The sequence below is a fragment of the Chlamydotis macqueenii genome, chromosome Z (assembly GCF_036417535.1).
Source record: "Chlamydotis macqueenii isolate bChlMac1 chromosome Z, bChlMac1.mat, whole genome shotgun sequence".
Taxonomy (NCBI): domain Eukaryota; kingdom Metazoa; phylum Chordata; class Aves; order Otidiformes; family Otididae; genus Chlamydotis; species Chlamydotis macqueenii.
The window spans coordinates 45,135,398-45,160,283 of NC_141593.1; the positions used below are offsets into that span (position 1 = coordinate 45,135,398).

At 37.8% G+C, this 24,886-nt stretch overlaps 1 protein-coding gene across 2 annotated transcripts in view; it reads right to left on the bottom strand.

Annotated features, from left to right (window-relative positions):
• Nucleotides 1-16,662, bottom strand: part of CNTNAP4 (contactin associated protein family member 4) — a 262,043-nt gene extending 245,381 nt beyond the window's left edge. For both annotated transcript variants that reach the window (XM_086770060.1, XM_086770059.1), the window contains exon 1: nt 16,538-16,662. In XM_086770060.1, coding sequence (XP_086626186.1) covers nt 16,538-16,622 — 85 coding nt within the window. In that variant the 5' untranslated portion in view covers nt 16,623-16,662. The remainder of the gene's footprint in view (nt 1-16,537) is intronic.
• Nucleotides 16,663-24,886: the final 8,224 nt, after the last annotated feature.

The following is a 24,886-nucleotide window of genomic DNA, read 5'->3' on the forward strand; positions in this document are numbered from 1 at the left end:
TTCTTTTTAAAAGCAGAAACACTATATGTGTTGTAAAGCACATATCCACCAAAACACATTTAAAAACATCTGTGTTGGCACAGCTTTGCTAGCTTCTGTAAACTCCTACCTACAGAGGACATGTCGTTGCAGCATATTCTATAACCTGCCTTGCTCAGAAAACCTCACAAAGATCAATCAGGAATTATCTCCATCTGGACTCCTGCTGGACCTTGTAAATGGAATCCACCAATCTCATAAAAGAATACCAATTGTCACTAGAAGTCTTAATGAAAATCAGCGCTTTTCTACCTATCATGATTGTTTTTCTCCTCTTTTGACATAAACCAGTGTTTTCACTAAAAAAAAAAAAAAAAGGCTCCGTTCAATGGTGTGACACAAAAGAACCAAGAAATGGTCAGAATTGCTACTAATGAGAGAAAAAGAGGCATTAAAAAGAAGTTTTCTGCCACTTGGAAATGCATCACTTCTGTCCTGGTTTTATTTAGTGAAGGGGGCTATGGTGGCAGGTTCTGTAAGAAGGTGCTAGAAGTTGTTTCCCCTTTGTCCAGGGAACTCAGACGGGCCTAGGGTGGACCCACCACTGGCCAGAGCTGAGCCAATTGGTAGCAGAACATTCCATGATAACGCCTCTGTGATAACATATTTAAGAAGGGGAAAAACAGAAAAAAAAAAAAATATGAAGAAGCTGAGCAGTGGCAGAGAGGGGGAAGCATGAGCCTTGTGGGCTGTCACCCTCTGGCCTCCCACCAGGCAGACATCTGGGCCCGACAGCCCAGCCCGGACGAGAGAAGTGAAGAAAGGAGATGTGAAGACAACCTGAGAGGCGTCTGCCTGAGCCGACTGTGAAGAATTTCTTATGAGAGGAATGGCTGCAGATGCCAAGGTGTCGTGGTTTTGTTAGTGAGGGGGGGCCTAAGGTGGTAGCTTCTGTAGGAAACTGCTAGAAGTCGCTCCCCTTTGTTCAGTGGACTTGGCCAGGCCTAGGGCGGACCCACTGCTGGCCAAGGCCGAGCCAATTGGTAGCAGAATGTCTCGTGATAACGCCTCTGCGATAACGTATTTAAGAATGGGAAAACAGAAAAAAAAAGAGAGAAGATGTGAAGAAGCTGAGCGGGGGCAGAGGCACAGAGGGGGAGGCGCAGGCCTCATGGGCCTTGCAGGCCTCACCCTCTGGCCTCTCGCCAGGCAGCCGACTGGGCCCGACTCGGTCCAGCCCGGCTGCAAGAAGTGGAGAGGAGATGAGAAGTGAATAAGATGTAAAAAAAGATCCTGAGAGACATCTACCAGCGTGTTGTGAGGAACGGCTGCAGACGCCAAGGTCAGTGAAGAAGGAGGGGGAGGAGTAATGCGGCTCCTGGCCAAGATTCCCCTGCAGCCTGTGGTGACGACCATGGTGGAGCAGGTTGTCCCCCTGCAGCCCATGGAGGTCCACGGAGGAGCAGAGATCCACTTGGAGCCCGTGAAAGACCCCGTACCGGGGGAGGTGGATGCCTGAAGGCAGCTGTGGCCTGTGGAGGGCCCGCTGGGACAGCTGTTCTAGAGGGACTGCACCCATGGAAGAGATGACCTACGCTGGAGCAGTTCCACGAAGGACTGTGGCCCGTGGGAGGGACCCCACGATGGAGCAGGGGAGGAATGTGAGGAGTTCTTCCCCCAACCATGGAGCAGAGGCGTAACACAACGTATGATGAACTGACTGCAACGCCCATTCCCTCTTCCTCCCTCCGAGCCGCTTGGGGGGCGGGGGAGAAGGTAGTAGAGATAATGTTAAGCTTGGGAAGAGGGAGGGGTGGATGGAGGTTATCTTCTCTGTCTCATTATTCTGCTATTTGTAGTAATAAATGGTTTTCCCCAAGTCGAGTCTGTTTTGCCCGTGATGGTAACTTTAACGATTTCTCCCTGTCCTTACCTCAAACGTCGAGCCGTTTTTCTTATATTTTCTCTCCCTGTTCTCTCGGAGGGTGGGGGGAATTAGAGAGAGACTGCGTAGTCTGGTCCTGATCAGGCCTGAACTACGACACAAGGTCAGTGAAGAAGGAGGGGGAGGAGTAATGCTGCTCCCGGCAGATTCCCCTGCAGCCCCTGGTGCAGCCCATGGTGAAACAGGCTGTCATGGAGGGCCACGGAGGAGCAAAGATCCACCTGCAGTCCGTGGAGGACCCCACGCCAGGGCAGGCGGATGCCTGAAGAAGGCTGTGGCCCGTGGAGGGCCTGCGCTGGGGCAGCTGTTCCAAAAGGACTGCACTCCGTGGAAAAATGACCCACATTAGAGTAGTTCACGAAGGACTGTAGGCTGTGGCAGGGACTCCATCCTGGAACAGGGGATGTATGTGAGAAGTTCTTCCCTCTAGGAGGAAGGAGCAGCATAAAGCGATGTGTGATGAACTGACTATAACCCCTATTCTATCTTCCTCTGTTCTGTGCCATTCGGGAGGGGGAAGGAAGTAGAGATAATGTTAAGCCCAGGAAGAGGGAGGGGTGGGGGGAAGTTGTCTTGTTCTCTTTCTCATTATCCTCCTTTAGTTTTACTATTACGCAAAACTCCACTCCCCAGGTCGAGTCTGTTTCGCCCGTAACAGTAACTTTAAGGATCTCTCCCTACCCTTACCTCAAACCTCGAGCCTTTTTTCTTATATTATCTCTCCCTATTCTCTTGGAGTGCAGGGGGAAGGAGAAAGAGACTGTGTGCTTGGTCCCGAGCGGGGCTAAACTACAATAACTTCTTATGCATGGGAGCTCAACACACGGTAGCTGTGAATAGGGCATCCAAAACCCTCCCTGAAAATGTTTGTGTAGGATGTTCTGCATTTGTATTTTCTCTCAATGTGTATCAGAACTAACTTTAAAACTTAAATAAGAAGAACAAAAACAGATCTTTTCCTTATCACCCTTAGGCAGAATAAACTGCTTGTGTCCTGTATTAAATTCACATATGCAATTACTATGAATACCAATAGGAAAACCATGTAAAAACTGAGCTCAAAATAGAGGTCAAAGAGAGCTCTGCAGTGTGAAGGACGTTAAAAGATGCAAACGTGCTAAATATTTTTATTGAAATTAATTTTAAAATCATTATTATTTAAAAAATCACAACCTCCCCAAAGTCATTTTTCACATCTAGATTTGCAAGCACACAGTTACAAGTGGAATCTTGCCAGGCTAAAGAATTCTTCAATATTATGTATAGAAATATTATTAAGTTTGACTCATGAGAATTAAATGATAAACAGTTATTTCTTCATTGTGTTTTGGGGGTTTCTTTTCCCAGATTCAGAGCAATAAGGACAGAAGTCAACTGATACTACAACCAATTCTCAAATCAAAAATAAAAAAATAGATAAGATGCAGAAACAGTCTAAGACTCAAAACAAGGTGAAAATCAGGCAATATATTTAAACAATCTTGCTGTTTTACAGGTGCTGACATCAGCTAGGTCCCTGCTGAAGCCCTTCATTTGACAGTCAGGACTGGAAGCCTGGAATGGGACCCACATTAAAATCCTTGAGAGCTGCATGGAGATTGTTCATGTCTTCACTAAGATAACTCATTAAATGATTTTATTCTCTCTTCCACAATTACAAACATTAGATCTTAAAAAAAAAAAAAATACTTGGAAAGCTTTCATTTTGTGCAATTGTTTGAATATTGGAGTTTCACAGAATGTGTACAATACCAAAAGACAGCATAAAAACTACCCAAGCTAGGAACAGTGTACGTGCAAAAAGTGTTGACATGCACAAACAACCTTTGCGAGTAAACCCATTTCCTAGCACAGGAAATGATGTGTTACACATGGGCTATGAGCAGTACACACTTTAAATGACTATTAGGCTCTTCCCTTTCGCATGAGCTGTTGCTTCAAATATTCAAATACATGCAAGACTTCCAAGCTGGCAGTATCTATCTCCATCTACTCATATCACTATGAAAACTCCACATTTCTCAGTAACAGTAAGAAATAGTAAAGAGCAGAGTATCCAAGGACAGTCTTGGCAGCTAAATCATGCATCAGAAATAGATATAATTCCAACTCTTGGAAAACTTGCCAGGAAAAATAATGTGGCCACAGTAAAAAGAAACAATCTGGCATCTGAATTTCTGATGCCTGAGAAAGGGAATCGAGAGAGTCTATAAAATAGTGTTACTGACAGAGCACTGGATCTGCAAACCTTTGTTTTGATTAACCATGTAGCATCATTTCATCACACAGGAAACTTCGCCCTTGAAAAAAATGATAAAACTGAGTCAATTAAAAACCAAACCAAACAAAAAAAAAAAATCCCAATACTGAATGTGTTGTTTCTATGAACATTTTCTGCACATTAAGAAAGTGTAAATATTTCTAGATAAATTAATGAGTTTTCAAGTCCTTTATTGGACCAGACATCATTCATTAAATTTTCTTTTGAAAACATAGCAGACTAAGCCATGAGTATCTGTGTTTTGCCCATGTTCACACTCTAGACCTTCAACAGCAGTGTTGTATGTCAGTGTGCTGGGAATTCTATTTTAACACACGAACCAGAAAATCAAACTTCTCAACTGTAACTAAAAAAAAAAAAACAGTATCTAAAAAGCTACACAAGTACAAAAGTAGTGGAGGGGAAATTCAAATTGTAACTGCTCAGCAGCGGTAAATTTGTGTCTGAGAAATTATCTGGCATGGAGAGCAAGAAGGCCTAACTACTGAAGAGGTTAAACAGGCTGGGAACAAGAATGCTAGTGACAGAATGACTCCTTGTTGTCTTGTAGCCACCCTGGAATACCAGCAATCCCTCAGGAGCCATCTTTGGGCAGCAGAGCTGGGTCTAGGGATGGACCCAAGGGCGGGCTGAAGGGCATCATGCAACCATTCACAGGATTGGTGCAGGGGCAAGTGTATATAACGCATCTGCTCATAAGGCATCTTTGCAGACTCCTTTTAGAACCACTTCTCGCAATAGGATTCTGCTTGATGTATTGTTCATGAATTATTTTTTAAAAATCTGTTTAAGCACAAACACATTTAATTTGCCTCAAGAGTTACAATAAAAATTCCCCAAAGTAGTTCAACCAGTAGAAGAACACCACTTACTATTTTAAAGAATGTTTGATTTTCTTCTGAGTTTTGCAGTTTGGCTTTGAAAATAAAATCTCTGTTCAGTCTGAAGGAATAACACAATTCCTCCTTCATTACAAAGTCCACATTCTAATACAGATAGTGCTCTGTGATCCAGCATATGATTTCTTCTTTCAGTAATGACAATGATTAATTGTGGGAAAAAAAATGACAATTAATTATTTGATTAGAAGAAATTGAAGTGGGTCATGATACTGCCTTTCAAATATTTTTACGTAGACATTAAAGGATACTATAAAATAGACCACTATTTATGTTCTAAGTGAGTAACACACTGAGTGCTTACCATCCACTGCCATTTACCACTGATTTACCTGGTCATGTTTTATGAGAGACTACTTTTTAAAACATTCAGTATTTCACACTGTTCAACTCTGAAAAAGGATTTTGTATTAAACAGTACCTGATTTTCTGACTGAAATGCATTATGCAAGCGTGGTTTTAGCATGATTTTATCAGTGGGTTTCCAAAGTCAGAGGAACTCCTTCACCACCACTTTCTCCTACACATACCTGTCTACTGGCAAGTGGCAAGGTAGGAAGATAAGGATCACAGGAATATTTCAAAATCTTCATGAGTCTGGGTCTTCCATGTTTAAGATTACTTTGTGTTACATTTATCCAACTTGAATGACTGAGAAAAGGAGATATATCCAACTTGGGATGTTGCTTTCCAAATGTACTTCTACATTAATTAAAGCCACAAAAATAACACAAGTAATCAAATATATATGGAATCAGTAAACTATAACACCTCTGCTACCATCAAAAAACAATACAGATGTGAAAGATGAATCTCTCATAAAAAAAAAATAATGTGCTAACAAAGGGTTAGAGCATTCCACAAGACACAGATACAAATAACTATAAAAGCAAATATGTAAATATGAACGTCATATTCAGCATTTCCTAAGTAAGCCATTGCGATCCATCATACTATCAGCTTTCTGATACTAGTTCACTGGTAGATTTTTGAATCATGCCTTTCAATCTATAATGTTCAAGTACCATGCACAGAAATTTGACATAATTTGATTCCATTCAACATAGATTCTCAGCACCTGTGGCAGTATTTTAGAAACACATCCACTGAGACATTACAAAAATATATTAGAAACATCAAAACAGAAACTATCCTCTTCAGTACCTCCACCACACATACACACTTTACTAGAGGTCAGAGAACAGAGAATTCTACTACTACTTCTCAATCTATCCTTACCTAGAACATCTACAGAGAACACAATACATCTACATTGCCGCCCTTCCCAGGAAACAAAATGTTGTCAAATTTCTAAGTAGTCGCTGCAGAGATAGAAGGAGAAGGAGAAATCTTTGCCACAGAGATTTTTTTCCCCCCTCTCCTTGAAAACATGATAAGATGGTGAAAAAAAAAAAAAGCTTGCTTTCTACTGCAGTATCCTAAGGATAACCACAAATCCATCCCTTACCTATAGCTCAAAATTTGGGGCAGTCTGCCTGGATATCTACTTCTTGCCTACAGCAAGCTAGCAAATAGATGTAGACATTTTGCAAAGCGTTCAAAAGTAACAACTCTTGATTGCAGATGGCACAAAAACATGCATATTGGTACTTGTGCATCAGTCATCCTTTTCCCCAGCCTCTGTCTCTTAAATGCTTTGTTTTCCTGTCCAGGGAGAATGAATCAGAACACAGTAAAGCACACTTGTACAGCATAAGAATGATCTCCGAGATAATCACAGCTCACAAAAGTCACAAGTTTACAGTTGAGTACAGACGAGCTTTTCTGAGCCCTCGGGGAGGAAAGAGAAAAAAAAAGATAAAGAAGTCATCATGCCCCGAAGCAAATTAGGAATAGATGAAGAGAAGATGGTAAAAAGTGATCTTCTGAAAAAGAAACATACATTTCCTAACATATCTTAAAGGTTTCTTCAGGAGAGTGCTATAGTTACCTTTAACCTGGCACCTGTGCCTAGGATACCTGAGAGTTTACACTTACTGCTGTATGTACTGTAAGTTTCATTCTGCTGAAAAAAAAGTACATTGGTAGTCTCTTACAGTAACAGTGGGGCTGTCAAATCCAAACAAAGGTTTGGTAGCTGATTCATCTATCTTTAAATTCCTTCAGTATTTCATTTTACTATTTACTTAGTGAAGTCAGAATAACATTTTTCCAGCATTGTGCCATGAGCAAAACCCTGTCACAGTCTTCTTCTTGAGCCAGGCTCACCACTGTCATCCAGACCTTCCAAAAGCAGATTAGGAAATGAGAACACAAACCACTGTGGCTCTGCTTCTCCAATTTTACAGGGAAAGAAACATCATTAGTGACATACATTTACATTTACAGATATGTTTTATGTAAGAGTAAACATGCTAAAATCCCGGGTGAGTATTTGCAAACAAGTTTTATGGTGATCCCTCATTTTTCCAAGAGATCCGTTCTCAGTCTTAACTACTGGAGGACATGTCTACTGTGTGGAAAAGTAGACTCTGAGACAGACTTTGCTTGAGGGCCGAAATGTAATCACTGCAGGGCACAGTGGAGCTCCAGCATGTTGGCTTCGTGAAACTGAAAAACTGCCCTACAAATTCCACATTCAGGCTGATAAAACTAAGTTACTGCAACACACTTTGTCAACACTGCAACCTCCAGTGTGCTCCACTGCATTCAGATACTCCTGAAAGTATTAAGTTCTGAGGGGATCTTTCACTCTTGAAAATTAAAATCAATCATCTTGACGGTTTTAAAAAAAATGTTACCATTGTCTCAGAAAAACAGAGCACTAATTTTTCACTGCAGGCTCATGAATTCCCTAACCAGAGGAACGAGCTAAAATTCTAAATGTCTTTTTCATCTCACATTTATTTTTTGTCAAGTGGGACAAATGAGTAATTCTTGTTTGTTACACAGTCTTGTATCTGAGCCCTCCAAATAAGGCAAAATGAAGAGACGGGTACATAGAAAGGAAATAAAGAAACGAGTTATATTAAAAATATGCAGCATATCACTGTTGAATGAATATTCAACTCACGCTTTCTAAAGCTTTTATTCAATATTTATTTAGGCAAAGCTCCTGTTGATTTCCCTAGGAGCTTTGGTTGAATAAGGACATGGAGATGGAGTGTTGTTTTTCATTGATTTACAAAAAAAAAAAATCTCAGTTACCAAAGATTGTGGGTTTTTTCCAAAACAAAAAAAAAAGAATGGCAAGTCTTACCATGATTACAAAACTATTGCAAACTAGACTGCTGCATAATAGACAGGCATCCTGTCATTGATCGGGAAAAGAAGTTACAATGAGAGTTACAGCCCATGAAAAGGCTTCCTATCCTGTATAACAGTCAGTCTATAACCATCATCAGCTGCTGGATAGTAAAAAGGCTTGAAAGTCAACATAAAAATACCAAGACACTTTTATCTGTTATATTACTGCTTTATGAAAAGAAATCCTGTCGTATTCTGCTGATTTTGTTCATAATATAATCTCTGTTCACTCTAGAAGCAAAAAAAAAAAAAAAAGAAAAAAACCCCAACATGTTTTGACAAGACTGGGGTTAAAATGTAGATTAATCATAGTTCGTTGAAGGAGTGGGAAAATAAGACTGTCTCAGGCGGACAGAACATGTAATTCCAGCTTATTTAAATTAATGAAATTTTTACTTTACCAGAACATTGCATATGGTCAAAATACCTGTGTATATCATCTTTTCAGGAGTGAAAGATGCTCTCACTGGTAGGACATTTCCAGCTCCTCACTTAGTCCCTATATTTTGCCTAAGACTATCAATAGCAGCAGCCTTAACTCTTGGAAAATCAAGGAAAATCCACCTACCCAAACACAGACAAGGGAGACTCTGAACACCAATGCCTCTACAAGGCAGTCAGTATGGCTTGCTATCCTTTTCTATAACATTCATTTACAGTAGGATATTCTGATGGAACTGGAACCATCTCATGTAAATTTTGATGTCTACAAAGCCTACAGCTGTCCTAGTTATCTAGACTCACATTCATAATAATTGATGAGACAAATGGCACTTCTACCCTACAAATCGCCTTATACAAGGTAAGTAACTTTGCATGTGATTTCTTCCTTCCATCTTCTACGTGACTTCTTCCTGTAAGAACTATTTTGGTCTCTCATATGACTAAAAAGGGACTTAGCTAACTCAGAAGCAAACAGGCAAGTTTCAGATTTTTAATTTTAGACAGATAGATAAGTCCCAATTTTCCTGTCTCTGCAAAAGCCCACAGATTTCATAATGTATCTCAAAAGTAAGGTATATTTGCTAATAAGTGAAGCAGTGAAAATTCAGGAAAAATCTCTTTTCTGCAGCTCCTATATAGTTATTTCTAATCCAAAATGTCATCTAGCTTCAAATTAGTATTTTCTTATTAATATTGCATGGCAGTAAACATCACATGATCTCCACCATAATTTGTAATTCTGAAGAAAAAAAAAAAACTTGCCCATCTCCTTGCAACTGTCACATAATTACCAAACATCCATGTTGGGCATATCCAGTCTAATGTAACAGAGGATACAGCACAATACTGCAGGTGAATTAAACAAAAGTGACTCAGGCTTCCTACACGCAACTCAGCCTATCTACAGAATCAATTTTATAGTGCATGTTACTCACTGAACATCTTACTCTTGCTGTCTTGTTCAAAACCTGTGCTGTAGTCCTTCTCTAGTAACAACTTACTCTGTTTGCTCTCCTAGGTTGTTTCTTAGGTTATATGCCATCTGAGTGGTAATAATTTTTGTATCTTGTTTAACTGCATAGTTTACAAGATTCTTTTTTTGCTCTTTAGAATTTTTTTTCAAGGTGTATTTTCAAAATAACTCTGAACAGGTCAACCAGATACAGCTTGGGATTTTTGGCGAAAAATTTTAAATGTAATTGGGAAAAAAAAAAAGTAAATATCATATTTTTAGGAACAACTGAGATTTTGAAAAATACTTTCTATTTAGATATAAAAGTAGACAGATAAATGCCTGAAAAAGATCTTATTCAGCTACTTGATTAATAAAGAATGATATTAAGTGACAAGAATAAATTCAAATATTCCAACATGTTGTTTCTAATCTAATTTTCTCTCAAGACCATATATGTAAATATGTTAATTGTTAAAAGATTGTTATAGAAAGAAACAGGCACTCCAACAGCAAGGAACAAGTAATAGCTTATTCTTGAGCACAACCAAATAACGAGATCTACTTAATAAATAAGTAATTAGACCCACTGCCCAGCTGGACAGACTTCTTAACCATATTTTTTCTCTATCCTTTGAGATTCAAAACCCTAAAGGTAGTTTTCTTCACTAGTCTATTAACTGAGTACGGTATTTAAATAATAATTCTGTAGTTACTAATTTTAATCTACTTAAAATGTCAGAAGTTTCCTGGTTTTCAATCACTTTTCAAATTGCTGCACTGAAAATACTTATTAAGTAAAATACAAACAGTATCATTTTTACCTCCCAGTCCACACTACAATTTGCTTATTAAAAAAATAGCATAGCAATTTGTAATAAACAGTGAAAACTGTCTTCTGAAAAGCAAAATAATTGGACATCAACCCTCCACTTCATTTCAAATATTTAATTCAACGTTACTGGCATAGGCATTAACTGATGAAAGGCGACCTATAGAGTCTTCCTTTGACAAATATTAGTCTGTAATGTTATATTTGCACATACATAAAACACAAACAACAGGCAAGTAGGTATGATCAAATAGATAAGTATAAAACATCCTAGAGTTAAAATTTCTGTTAACCACAATTGGTTAAACACTAGCATTAAAGTTACATCATTTTTTATTAAAAAAAATAAAGCAAAACTATTTTCATCATAACAACATACTGTATGTCCTATACATACTACGTTATTTTTAAGTTCAGAAGGACAGCTTTTGTAATAATGACATTTATGTAATACATGCTAGCATACTGAGACACACATACCTCTTTTTCAAATTTTATCTAGAAGTCATGCAGAAGTCCTGTCTGCCAAAGCTACAAAAAGTCGTTTATATTCGAGACCTAATCAATCAATCCACCAGAACGCTTAACCTTAGTCATATTTAACAGTGCAAAAACCAAGCAGAAACTTGTAAGATCAGTGTTATTATTTTTTTTTGTTTTTCCGTCCCTCTTCATAGAATAACTGAAAATTTAGAGGGAAGAGCAAATTTTAACTTTTCACTTACGAATCCTCTTAAACAAAGTTAATGTGTACTTCTGGAGTCATTGACATGACTGATTTTAGTATTTAGTATTTCTTTACCATTCTTAATAAATTGTCTGGTGTGTTCTGGGAAGTAGAGCCCTTTAAATTAGTGATGGATCTCCCTGCCCTCACCTCCATTATCACCTTGTTAGTTGACTAACTAGGAAGTTAGTTACTAACTAGGAATAGGAATAACATTCTTTGTTAGTTAGTTTCTAACAAGGAATATAGATACTAAAGTACTGAGAAGAAGTTGTAACTTTCCCACAAAACAGACCTCTAATACTGTGCAATACTGTACATAAAATTCTCAAACTTGCACCAAAGCACGGAGTCATTTTGGGGGAAAAGAAAATAAAGATTTGAAAGATGTAATGTTTCTCGAGCATTCAAGTGTTCTTTGATTTGCCTGTTTGGGGTGGGAAGGCAGTGGAGGTGAGAAGGGATAGGGGAGGAATTTGACGTATTTTTTTTCCAGCTAAACTTGTTAGAAGCTATGAAATTGTCATTGTTGAAGTTCTTAAGAAGATTAATCAGTAGCAATAACACTGGCAAATATACCATACGAAATATATTACACTAGGACAAACTATTTGTCGTTTTCTACTGCAGCAGAGAAGCATCCAGAAAAAAACACTGAGCTTGAGCATTGTACTTCATATACAATGATAGAAATGTACATGATTTTGCGAGACATAGGTAACTGGAATCTACAACACCTTAGCTAAAGTTTGTCTTTTCTGTGAATGAACATAAATGTTCATAGATGCTTATTATCTACTTATTACATAAGAAAGAAAGCAGAATGGCCATGAATGCAAAATTATCAAGATGTGAAGAAGTTCGCAGTTACTCTAGAATTACTGACTGGTACTAACTGAAAACCAGTAGATCCTAAAACATAATGCAAATGTTATTACTAGCATGGACAACATGCTTTACCTATAATGTACTGCACTTTCTTTTTATGTTTGATTCTATCCTGCTTCGAGAATGTTATTACTTGTCCGTCACTATCTATCAAACATGACTAAATTTTCTCCACCCGTCCTGCTGACTGAGGCCAGGGACAAATACGTTCATGGGAATCTGAAAGCCTAGAGCACTGGGGTGCAAATTCTTGGTTACATTTAGTGCAATCAATCCAAGTCTTTTCTGTGAATTCTCAACCTTGAAAGTCTGAAATAAATTTTGGTAGATTTTTCCATTGGTATAGTTTTAGATTGGACGTGGATACAAGCCTTTGATGTTACTGTACTAAAACCATGTAAAATAATACTAGATACGTGTCTAATATTTTATTATTGTAAGTAATTGTTCAGAAATGGCCTGATCTCTGATGGGTCTCCATTGCTATCTCAGAGCAGAGATAGATAATAATAAACAGAAGATAAATATTAATGAGGCTAAAAGAAAATTAAGGACGTTTCTACTTTCCTCTCCCCTACAGTTTACATTAACCACAAACTACAGATAAAAGAATCACATTTTAATTTAAATTGTTTGTGATAAATGGCATTTTAGTGTATTTTAATGTGATTCCATAAAGCTGTCAAATAGTCTACAGAACTGTTTGGTACCGATGATTAACATCAGAACGAACTTATTCTCTAAATTAAGATACAATATTTTCTTTGTAGCAAGTAATCTCTTCCCTCGGGATAATTCTTGCACAACGACTTGCATCTGATAATATAAAGTATGTGATAACTCAGTCCTCTATTTGAAAACTTCAGCATCATTAACTGTCACTGTCTTTCAGCTTTAGAGTAGATCTTCTATTGTAGCATTAGCAAGAAGTCCCTGATATTTAATAACAATAACAACAATAATAATGATAATAACCTTTTCTGTGTTTATAAAAATTATTATCATTACAGTAGAAGTATGAAAATCTGTAGTGATAAAAGCTGCTGTAAAACTGGAGAGTCTTAAGAAAAAGAACTAAGTACAAAGAGGTAAGATTTTAAATGGAAAGTCCTTAATTTGTTCTCTTTGTTTCCATTGACTGTCAAAATTAACCTTAATAATTTTTAGTCACAGTTGAGTTGATGTGTGTAGAGGGTTTAATTATGTTTTGTGCAACACTTCAGTTTTAGAGAGTTTAGAAAAAAAAAGTACTGCACCTATTGGAGCACCAATTTCTGGCAAGTTCTCAAGGGCTAATTTAGTAACTTGATGATTTATAGCTGTAGAGACAGTTCCCAATAAAATAAAAATGTTTCTGAGCTCTAGTGAAAAACCTTACAGGAGTACTTGATTTAAACTTCCATTTAAAACTCCAAACCTGACCTTACACAGTTACTTACTCAGGGCTTGTGCAGTTCAAATTTCTTGCAGCTGCTTTGGAAGTGGAATTCTTTGGGAGGAAGAAAGCACAGAAAAGCACGAAATACCAGTACTACAAAACTTTTATAAGATTTGAGTTCCCAGACACAGTTATTACCTCTCTTGGTTGGAAGTGTTAGGGTAAATTTTCAGCTAAATAAAATCAATCAAACAAACAAAAAGCCGCAAAATAAAAACGCAGGAATAAACTTTCATGTTCTAGAGGATAGGGTCTGTCACCTTCAGCTAACTTAAACATTTCAAAATTATTTCACTCAGAAGAGGAATACTGTGATGTCTTTAAAACAGAAATAATTCTGAACACATCAATTTTTGATCTGAAAAATTTTCTTTACACAACTGACTTAGTAACATCAGCATTGACACTTCAAGGTGAAGTGTAAAGGTCTTTACTTTGGTCTTTTCTTAATGGCAGCTGGTCTGAAGGAGAAAGCAAAACTTAGGTATTCAGTATCTGATATTAAGGAAAGAATTATAAAATTAAAAGGAGAAAAATATATTAATTTACAGGAAGAACTAAAAAGCCATCCAATTTTCTTTGATGACTGGCAGCCTACTGGACAATCTAACCATCAAAATTCATGCAAGAAAACTGAACTTTTCTGGTTTTGTAAATGTATTTGAATACATTAATGACAACAGTAAAACTACCTAGTGAAAAAGACTTCAATTCCTGGTCTTCTCAAGAAGAAAGGAGTTAAATAAGTTCAAGTGAGTAGATAATGGCTGCTGTATGTATCTACTGTAATCATTAATTGTGAAAAATCTTTGTTCCTAAGGTAATTTTATGAAAACCAATGCACAAACCAAATTCATATCTTGATACTTGAGATGGAAACTATCCCTTTTAAAACAAAGTGTCCCACAGAAATGCTCATTTAATATATTTACAATATATATAAATAAATATATATATAATATAAATATATTTTTCCAGATTAGATATTGAAAAGGAATAATATGCATTAGATTGGCCAAGTTCTCTTCACATGTTAGCACTCATTAAATAATTTCATTTACTCTTCTCCCAATCAGTTTCCTTGCCTGTTGCATAGGGAGAGTTCTTACTTTTTCAGTTCAGATGAGTGTTTTGACATGCAAGTTAGGACCAATGCATAAATAAAAATACTAGCATATATGTGAAAAATCTGTTCATTCAAGTCACTCATTTGATACTGTAATTGAGTTTGGCTTGGTTTTGAGAAGTATTTGGGAAAGCCAGTAGTAAAAGTATTTCATACCTGATTTTTTTTATCCTTCATAATTCCGTACTGGGAAGAAGCTTGAGTCTTTTTCTCAAACCTTGCTTCCTAAATTGTAAGAGTGACCTCTAGTGCTTTACCGCTTTGCTGTGTGATGCAAGTCTTCTGCAATGGTTTTAATATGCCTCCCTGCAAGCGACTGATTTAGTTTTCTGCGTAGTGCCAAATGCCATTAATCTGCTATTCAATTATCATGGTCCTGTGAAAATGGATGCATTCATAAACTGTACAATGCAGAATGATGACGAGAATTAAAGCTGTGGCTGAATTGCAGCAGGGTGTTTAACAAGAGGAACTTAGTATTCATGTTTAGGGCTATACCGTGCACTTGAGTATCAAATGAGATATCATTACTGAGTGACAGCACAAGATCATTCTGCTGCTGCAGTGTGAACATGTCGCTCATGGGAGCATGTTTAGTTTACAAACCATCCATATGCAAAACCCTAGGCTGGAGACCCATCGAGCACTTCAAACTTCTCTGCCATTGCTTAAAAGCTTCCAGGGAGCTCTCCCCTGCCACTGGGCTGTAAGCTTATTCCTGAACATTCCTCCTTGCTTTGGCGTGCACTTTCTTCCCATAGAGGCATTGCTCCTGCCCTCCCCATTCCTGTGATGCACGACCAGTGCCTTAACAGGAAGGTGAGAAAGTATGCTCAGTTCAGGTTATGAGCATCTGGCATTTAGGCTACCCTTCTGCCACATGTATGCAAAATGAAATCCTTCAGCTTGCTGAAGCTGAATCAAATGGAACAAGAACAGCTCACAGCTATTATTGAATGACAAAACCCCTGAAAATTAGTTTATTGATAAGGTTTTTTCTTTGGTTTTTAGTTTAAAGATAATTAATCTAACTCAATATCGAAAAACAGACATTTTCAGGTATGTATCAAATTTGCCTCCTTAGAGGGCAGATTGTCTTTAAAGCTCTAATCACTATCTTTATTTTGCAATACCACCCTACTGGCTAACTATGAATTACTCGTTTTTAAAAAAAAAAAAAACAACTTTCTGCTGGAACTGATAGCGTTCTCTTCTTTAGTCATGTGTGAACAATACTCCCTAAGCAATCAATGCAGAGACCATGAAGTCTTGCTATCCAAATTTTTCCTTGTTACATTTGTACTGCTCTTGCACTGCACAGTAATGCTCATCAGAGTTACCTGGAGTGCCAGTTTAATTAAGGAGATGCAGATACCAGCTTTCAAAACTATGAATTGCTGAAAACCAAGCTGGTACAATAAACTATAGAAATCTGCCGGTAATTTCCACGGAGGGCACAATTCCTTGGAAAATGCTGCACTTACAAACAAAAATGAAAATGGGGCTGAACATGCATCCCTTAGTAAAATGCTGCTTTCAGGTACTTAGACTGTAAGCTTTTTAAACAATATTCTGTACAGAGATTCATGACAAAAATCTACAGAAGGATTTTAGAACATTTTTAGCCTAGCAACTTGCTGTCATGATTTCAAAGCAGTAAGCCTTTGTCTCAAACAAATATTTATTCTAAATGCAAATAAAATATCCCAGAAGTTTTGAAAACACTCTGGATTGAGTTTAAATAGTATGCAATACTTACATTTATTCCCTGCCACTGCCGTGTGCCAGTTATGAACAGACAGGAGAAACAGCAGCCTCAGGAAGATTTCAGTGACAGAATCCATGTTCACATTCACAGAGGCCCCCAAAAGAACCCGAGTCTTAGGAAACAGCTGCTCTGCACTTCAGTCCTGCTCCTGCCTCTTCTTGTCACTGCCTCTCTCCGCCTCCCTCCTCGCCGTGCTTCCCGGCGACCGGCCGCCTCAGCCAAAGGCACGCCGCATCTCCTCACGCACGCACGCCCCAGCTCCCGCCTCCCGATCCGCTTCCCCCTCTAGCAGCAGCGATCCCTGAAGAGCAGCAGCGAGAACCTCTCTTCTGTATTCCACAGAACCGCACGGGGCTCAACCGTCAGACCCCCCCAACCCTGCACCGCCCGCTGACGGAGGGAAGGCTGGCGCCCGCCGCGCGCCCTGCGTACCCCTTGTGGCGGCAGGCGGGAAGTGCGGGGCCGGGGCGACGGCGCGGGAAATGCGGGTCCGCCCGCACATGAGCGCCGGGGCGCAGCCGCTGTCTGGCGCTCGCCCTGGGCAGTCCTTAGCTGTTGTCTTTTTTCTTTCTTTTTTTTTTTTCTTTCTTTTCTTTTTTTTTTTTTTTTACCTTTTTCTTTTTTTTTACTTTTTCGGCTCAATTGCAAGTTCTGTATTTTCGAACGAATGTGTTTTGCCTGTAGTAGAGAACCTAACTCGTAAGTAAAAAGAGCGATCTGCCTTGACTTACCAAGTCATAATACCGGGTGATCGGCTGCCCCTCAGAAAAATGTCCCTGGTCAGGTTTATTACTATTAATTACTGACATTGAATAATTACAATCCTCAATCCTTAATAGTAAACACTTGTAATATAAACATAGGATTGTGCCAAGCTTTCCCAAAAAACTTTAACCCCCGAATACCCACATAAAGCACCTGTTGCTTTCCATAATTTTGCAAAGAGGAAGTGGTCTTTAAACTGTCCTAATGTTTGTACTGGTATTACATTGGGAAATAGCTTCATTTGGGAAAGGGCTTCAGAGGAGTTTTAGGTCATTATAATTAAATTGTATCCTAAAAATTTTGCAAAATAGGCTAAACTGCTGTGTATGCTAGCAATAGAAAAATTACAGTCCTCAAGTATGAGGAATAACCCACATATGAGCAAACTCCCAACGTTAATGAGGGCAAAGCGTGCAAAAAAAGGACCACATCAGTGACTCCATCTCTGCTACTTCTGGAGGGGTTCCACTGTACAGTCTTTATAATTTAGCAGAAATTACTATGATAAAGCACTACAAAAGGACATTCCTAGTTACTGTGAGGTACATAAACAGCAAGCTTAGCAATTACAAATTCAGCCCAGTGGCCTAAACATTAACTTCCTACTTCATATGGAGCTCAGAGATACCAACAGATTTTTCTATCCAAAAGGATTCTGATGTCTGTGGGTCAGACACTAGGTGGCATATTGCTGAGTTTCTTTCTTGCATGTCGCAGAGACTATGGAATTTAATACAAATTGCTATGCACCTATCTGAAAGGAGGTTGTAGCAAGGTAGGTGTTTGTCTTTTCTCCAGAGGGATGAGGTAGGACAAGATGAAACAGCCGCAAGTTCTGCCAGGGCAGACTTAAATTGGATATTAGGAAATATTTTTTTCACTGAAAGGGTTACCAAGCATTGGAACAGGCTGCCCAGGGAAGTGGTTGAGTCACCATCCCTTGGAGGTATTTAAAAGATGTGTAGATGTGGTGCTTAGGGACATAGTTTAGTGGCCTAGCTGGCGGTGTTAGGTTTACAGTTGGACTCAATGACCTTAAAGGTCTTTTCCAACCTAAATAATTCTGTGACTCTATGTAGAACTCCTCGGTGTCAGGAACAACTGTGGGACAGAGACAAAATGTGAATTAAGCCCCAGAAGCTTCTGAACATTAGTTGCTTATTTAAATCAACTTCATCAGCCCTTGAAGGATACTCTGATTCAACTAGAGAAGGAAGAGTAAGCTATGTTTTGGCTGCATACTACCTCAAACAGGCTAACTTATATTTTACAAAAATATATTCAAGGCTCAGCCAGAATATCAAAAATAGAAATGCTAAACAATAAAAAAATATTTTGAAAGATGCTTAATACAGCTTTTGGTTACTAACTTATTAAAATCGCAAATCAGCATGATTAAGCTTAAAAAGGCCTGCTTCTAAATGACCATAGTGGGCAGAAAGATTCAGAGGAAGTTAAAACAATCTGTTGTGCATTGGGTCTTCCACTCCTGCATATCAACTTTTATTTGTATGAAAAAGGCATGGAGAAAATGTATTAAAGAATATGTGGATCATAACCTGCCTTCTAGCTCTCTTAAATCTTTCCTTAAATTCTAAACTCTATTTCCAGCGTTTAGTACAACTATAGAGTAACTTATCCATAAACTGAATTTCTTTATCATATAGTTTCTTGAGTTAATATTGACCTTCTGACTAAATTAATATGAGCATTAAAATGTTCCTTATGCTGCATCTGTCTCTAAAGAATATCCCATGAGATGATCCTGGATTCTGCAGCTAGACAAAATTTTGTGTTTAAAAATAGGACAAATATCACATAAAATCTTGGCAAGGACTTTCTATGGAATGATGTTCTTTAGGATTAACTCTAAGAACCCCAGGGCTTTAGATTAGGAAGATTTATTATTCTGGTAATGTAATGCAAATTTTGTAAAAAGGCTAGTGCCATTGTGAGTAAATATTGGTCTTATAAAATAGCTTAGACTCACCAAAAAGGAACACCTGACAGAGAAAGGTCATAGGATTTTTTTTTTTTTTCTGAATTACAAGTACATATACAGATGGATATAATGTACTTTTATAATTCTGGAAAAGTCAGTCTTATTCTTACAAAAAAAAATAATATGCTGAAATGTGTACATAGATTTGGGTGTGGACGGGAAGAATTACAGAATTCTCTACAACAGTATCTATCTGGAATGTCAAGATAATAATCTTATTTATTCAGGGATGAATCTATGATATCTAGAAAGTGCATAAAATAGCATAGCTTGACTCACCCACAATATTGCAACCTTCTCTCTGCTTTTGCGTCGTAACATATCTCCCTCCTGCATCCATGAAATCTTTCTGCTCACATAATCTTACCTCCCTGTTCCAGCATCTCATTTCCCATTTCTCTTCCATACAACGTCCAGATTTGCCATTAACTTCTCAGCTTCTCTATGTGAAACTCCAACAAGTCTTTCCCATTCCTGTTTGGCTGCATAGCTTTTTTTAAAAGCCTCTTTTCCTATTGTCCTCTTTTATTTCCCTTATTCTTTCAGTGTTCTGTTTTCTTTCTAATATCTAACTCCCCCTGCATGCCAAAACCTTATTCATTTATCTCGCTTTGAAATTTAATGTTTTGTCCATTTGTTTTGATAGAGGATCTTTCCCAGTGGATATGTATATATGTCTTATTTAGAAAGACTGCAAGTTCCTCAGAACAACAATTATGTCTTGCTATAAATTCATCCTCACAGTTGAAACATCTGCAAAATTCAGTTGTGCAAAACTTGAATAATTTGATTTGGGTATTTCCAGCCTTTACAAATGAAGGACTTTGTAATGAAGTTCTTTTTTTTAGCAGACTCAAACTAATAGAAAAATAATTTGTCTTTTAAATTATTGTGACTATGACTATTTGTCTATAAAGAGGAAGCACTTTTACATTCATGCTAACCATACTCTTGGTACCACTGCAATCTGCTTATTAATTGTAAAACAATTTTAAAAGATGACAAGGACATAGGACAAATACAAGCTATAGGCTAGGGAATGTGCTTTCATCTGCCTCTAGGAGAAAGTCAATGTGACAAGAGAATTATTTTAATTTTCAGTCTGTCAGTTATTCACTATGCATTATTTAATGACAACAAATGTAATAAATTGATATTTCCTTGCAAAACACAAGAATAGGAGTAAGCCAAGTCAACAGCATCCACACTGGCTGCTGAAAATATTTGGTTTAATCCTCCCCAGTAAATTCCTCATTCCTCACTGAGTCCTCAGAAACCATCAGCCAAACTGGAAATTACTACCTTCTCCATCTCACCTTTCACTAATCCAGCTCCATCAAGCCAACATTTTCTATATGCAGCAAGCTGTGCCACTTAATCCTTATTTCAGGAGACTAGAAAGAAAGAGATACAAATTTTAAACATTTCAGTTCTTCTTATCCTATTCATTTCTATTTCCTTGCTCTCCTCATCGGCTTCATGGCCCTGGTTAACCCTCCTTCTAGTGCCACCTGCTGCAGTTTTTTTGGTATTACAGGTTCAAGTTTCTCTTTACAGCATTTAGTCACATAATGCAGCTGGAGAATGGATCTTTTTAATGCAAACTGAACTCTTTCAAGATCATGTAAAATCTGCTTCCCAGCACTATTAGCAACTCTGCAGAAAAACACTATCATAATTGTCTGCAGAGACTACAGAGAGCAGAAAAATGCACAAAGACAAATATAAACCAAAAATAAATGAACAGAGCCACGTTACGCTGAGTACACTACTAGTGACAGATGGAATATTTTTAGCCATTTGTAAGACAAAAAAAAAATTCATATCCACCTACTGCTACTATGCATATTTTTTTTTAAATCATAGATTTGTATAATAGGGATGGCATAGATTAAAAAATGCTTGTCAGAAATAAAGGCAGCATAACTACTAGTCTTAATTTTTTTTTTTTTCTAGTAGGGGTGGAATAGTACAGTTTATCTTCTGATTGCAAAGCTGCAGGTTTCCATTCAGGTTATATGAGTTAAAAAGGAAAAAAACAAAAACAAAACAAACAAACAAAAAAACCCAAAACAAACCAAAACGCAAAAAGCTGTGTCTGTATGGCACATTTTACAAATTATTGCAGCTAAATATGAATTCATTAGGGATTTAAAACCTATTTCTTTCTCAGGTGAGACACAGAACCCAGAACAGAGCAGACATGGCTCCATACATCTGCAGAAGAGTTAACTCCCTTAACACTGTTGTAAATATGACTTTGAAGGATGAGACAAGATGTGTGGCTGTACAGAGAGTTCATCTGCTTTTGCTGCCTGATCATTCAGATTTCTTACCTGAGAGCATGCAGTGAAAATCCTGGAGGTATCTTTTCTGAGTTTTTGGGAAAATTCTTCCTTTTAGCCCTTGTGAATCTTCTCATTTCACAGTCAAGAGTTTTATTCCTTCCGCAGTGAACATTCTGTGTATTGTGGCTCCCAAAACAGGGAGTCACAGTTTTAATACAGGGCACTGGAGAATAATTTAGGCATTGTTTAATAAACATTTTTAACAGGTATCACAACGTGAAGGGGGTAATTTGTGAAAGGATAACATACAAAGTAATTTGTAAAAATAAAAGAAATGAAGGGTGATGATAAAAGGAAGCAAGAAAGCAGTCTTGCAGTTGTCTATACTGAGCTACTTCAGTGGCTTTGCTCCTAAGTGGAGCGTGTCTTGAAGGACAGAATAATTAAAAATATGGAGATTGAAAGGGACAGTGATGTCATAAAACATAACATAGATTTACCAAAGGTAGATTATAGTACACTAAGTTGGTAGCTCTCTGATATTTTATTCCTTTCTAAAGGAAAGAAATATAGATTCTTGGCATTGAGTGCATATGACAGATAGTTATAATGTTTCTTTGATGGTGTAAAAGAGATGGTGTACAGCAAAGATTATGTGCAAAGAATAAGAGAGAAAGTAATGGAAGGGGCAAAATGATATCAAGGTATCACTGAAGTATAAGCCTTGCTTAATATATTCAGTGATGGCTACACTGCAAATAAAAGGAACAGGCTTGTGAGGGTGGTGGTTTGGGAGACATTTAGGAAAATACAGTCAGTGTAGGAAAGGTCTACAGTATCATAGAGAAGCACAGGATGACCTTCCTGAAGAATAAAAGTTAAACAGTATGCGATAGTAAAATATGTTGAATGTGTATTATCTAAGGCTGATAATGACGACATCAGCTGTAAGTTAGTTCTTTAGTTGGAAGCATAAGAAAATAGAGAGGTCTTAGCTGAATCAGCCAATTGTGAGTTGAATATAAGCTTCCAGAGTGATTGAATCACAAAAAAAAAAAAGAAAAAAAAAAAAGAGAGCAATAGTAACATGCACAAGGGAGGTATTTGTAGTGGGAATGCAGTATAGTAGGATATTACAGTAGAAAGGAAAGTTTCTGAGATGGGAATAGAGTGAGAGCCAAAGGACCTGACCAGAAACGAACAAAGGATCCAGAGAATCCCTCTCCCTGTTTCTGTACTGTTGTGCTAGGGTTTAAAAGCGTGGATTTGAAAATGTTCCGGGGTGGTAAAGAGCTGAGAACCCCAGATCCATGCCCTGGATTGTGACTCCAAACACCAGATGTTTTGGAAAACTTTTCAAATAATGGAATAACTTTTGCTCCTTTTCTGAAGGTGACAATTAAATCTTGGAGAAGGCTCTGGTTTGTGACTCCTGTTTGATATAGGTATGGACATTTGGCCCAGAATCAATCTGTGAAAGCTTCAACAGGAATAGTATATTACGATTATTCCCTTACTTTAGTGCTCTACACAGACTAACTTAGGTCATCATCCACTGAGTGTTCGGGTTGGTGCAATTCTCATTCATAACTAGGTTTCTCTGGGCATCAGAAAGGGAGCTTAGCTGCGTGGCTGAAATGTGGAGATTTAAGGCACCTGAAAGTCAGATGTGGAGCCGCTTGTTCTCATCATGCCCAAGGATATGGCTACACAGACCAATGCAAATAAGACTACAAAGCATCCAGCCTGGAGCTATCTTGTGTCTGTCTATTCAATGTATGAGAAATATAGTTCAGGTCTGTTAAAGAAGATATTGCCTGGTTTTCTTTGTGTATCAAGCCTAGATTTCATTGCCAAGAAAGCAGAGTCATGATACTAAGATTCCATAATGAGCCCAGATTATATTCCACTACACAAAAGACAACCCTCCTTGAAGTAGAAATATTAGGAAAGTAAACTCAAATAAGTTGATTATGTAAAATTTGTTTAAACCATACGAAAAAGCTGCAGCACTATTAGACTTTAGTTACATACAATTGTTTCATCTTCAAAATCTGTCAGCTCAGTGGAAAGCAGACAAGCATTCAGTTGCTATACAACACAAATGTAACTTACACAAGCCTAATTTCCTGAATGTTAGGAGAAAAAGCTATGTGATATGGCCTCTCTATCTTAATTTGTGTGAAATTGTTCATTTGCCAACAGAATTTGTGACTGCATTAGGATACAAATCTGGTGCTTTGTTGAAGCAATGTGTAACACAGAGATAATACCAAACAAGAAAGGCAGTAAACAGACTTGTGCAAGTTGAACAAGGTCAAAAATATGGGACTCAGCTTTTTCCAAAGTGTGAATATCTCTAAACTGAATGGGCAGGTCTCACCTGCATTGTCAGCACTTCAAGTAAGCTGCAAATAACCAATGTTTCATTGATCTGGACTACATTTTACACACCAGGGTCAGACTCTACATACTGTAGGTTAACTGTTGCTGACGTTATTCGATGCATTAGAACATACACACAGTTCTCTGAAGGGAAATGAAAATGATTTTTTTCCATTTTTTTTTCCCTTTAGATATTATTTTGCAGGCATCAGAAAAGGAAAAATCATTTTATTATTTTTGTTCTTAGTTCCCTCTTTCCTTTTTTATATCCTTATGGGGATTATATGCAAAATATCCAGCCTGAATGTGTACATTTGCTTATGTATGGTTTGATAATAAAAATATCACATGATACTACGAGCAACTAATATCCCAGTGCCTAGCTGGTAAATATGATCATGATCTCTTCAAGGAGTAGAATTTCTTTGTAGGTGTGTTCCAGGTAGGTATTCTGCCTTTATTTAATTGTGAAAGAGAGACATTGAGAAGGAGAGACATTTGGGATACGAGCAGTGACAGAAACTAGCCACCACATGAGTACTTCTCCCCATCCATATCAGGAAACAATCAAGCTCTTGCAAAGGCTGTTTCATTCTGAATGTAAAATGAGCAATTGTCTTGTATGATTCTCTTTTGTATAAAACCAAAAAGAATAAATTCTTCTTGTGCTCTTTTTTTTTTTTTTTTTGTTATTACAGATGTGACTGGACAAATTCACTCACTTGTTTAGGATGCCCTTTTTGCTGAATAGTGCATCAAGAATCCAGACCAGCTTTTGTCTGAGATTGAGGCATCCTTGGGAATTATGTATTTTCTGTTTGATCTCTAGGGAAATCTCGTGAGATACAGCATCTCAAAGTCCGCGGGTGACAAACAAGATACTAATGAATCAGAGGTGCC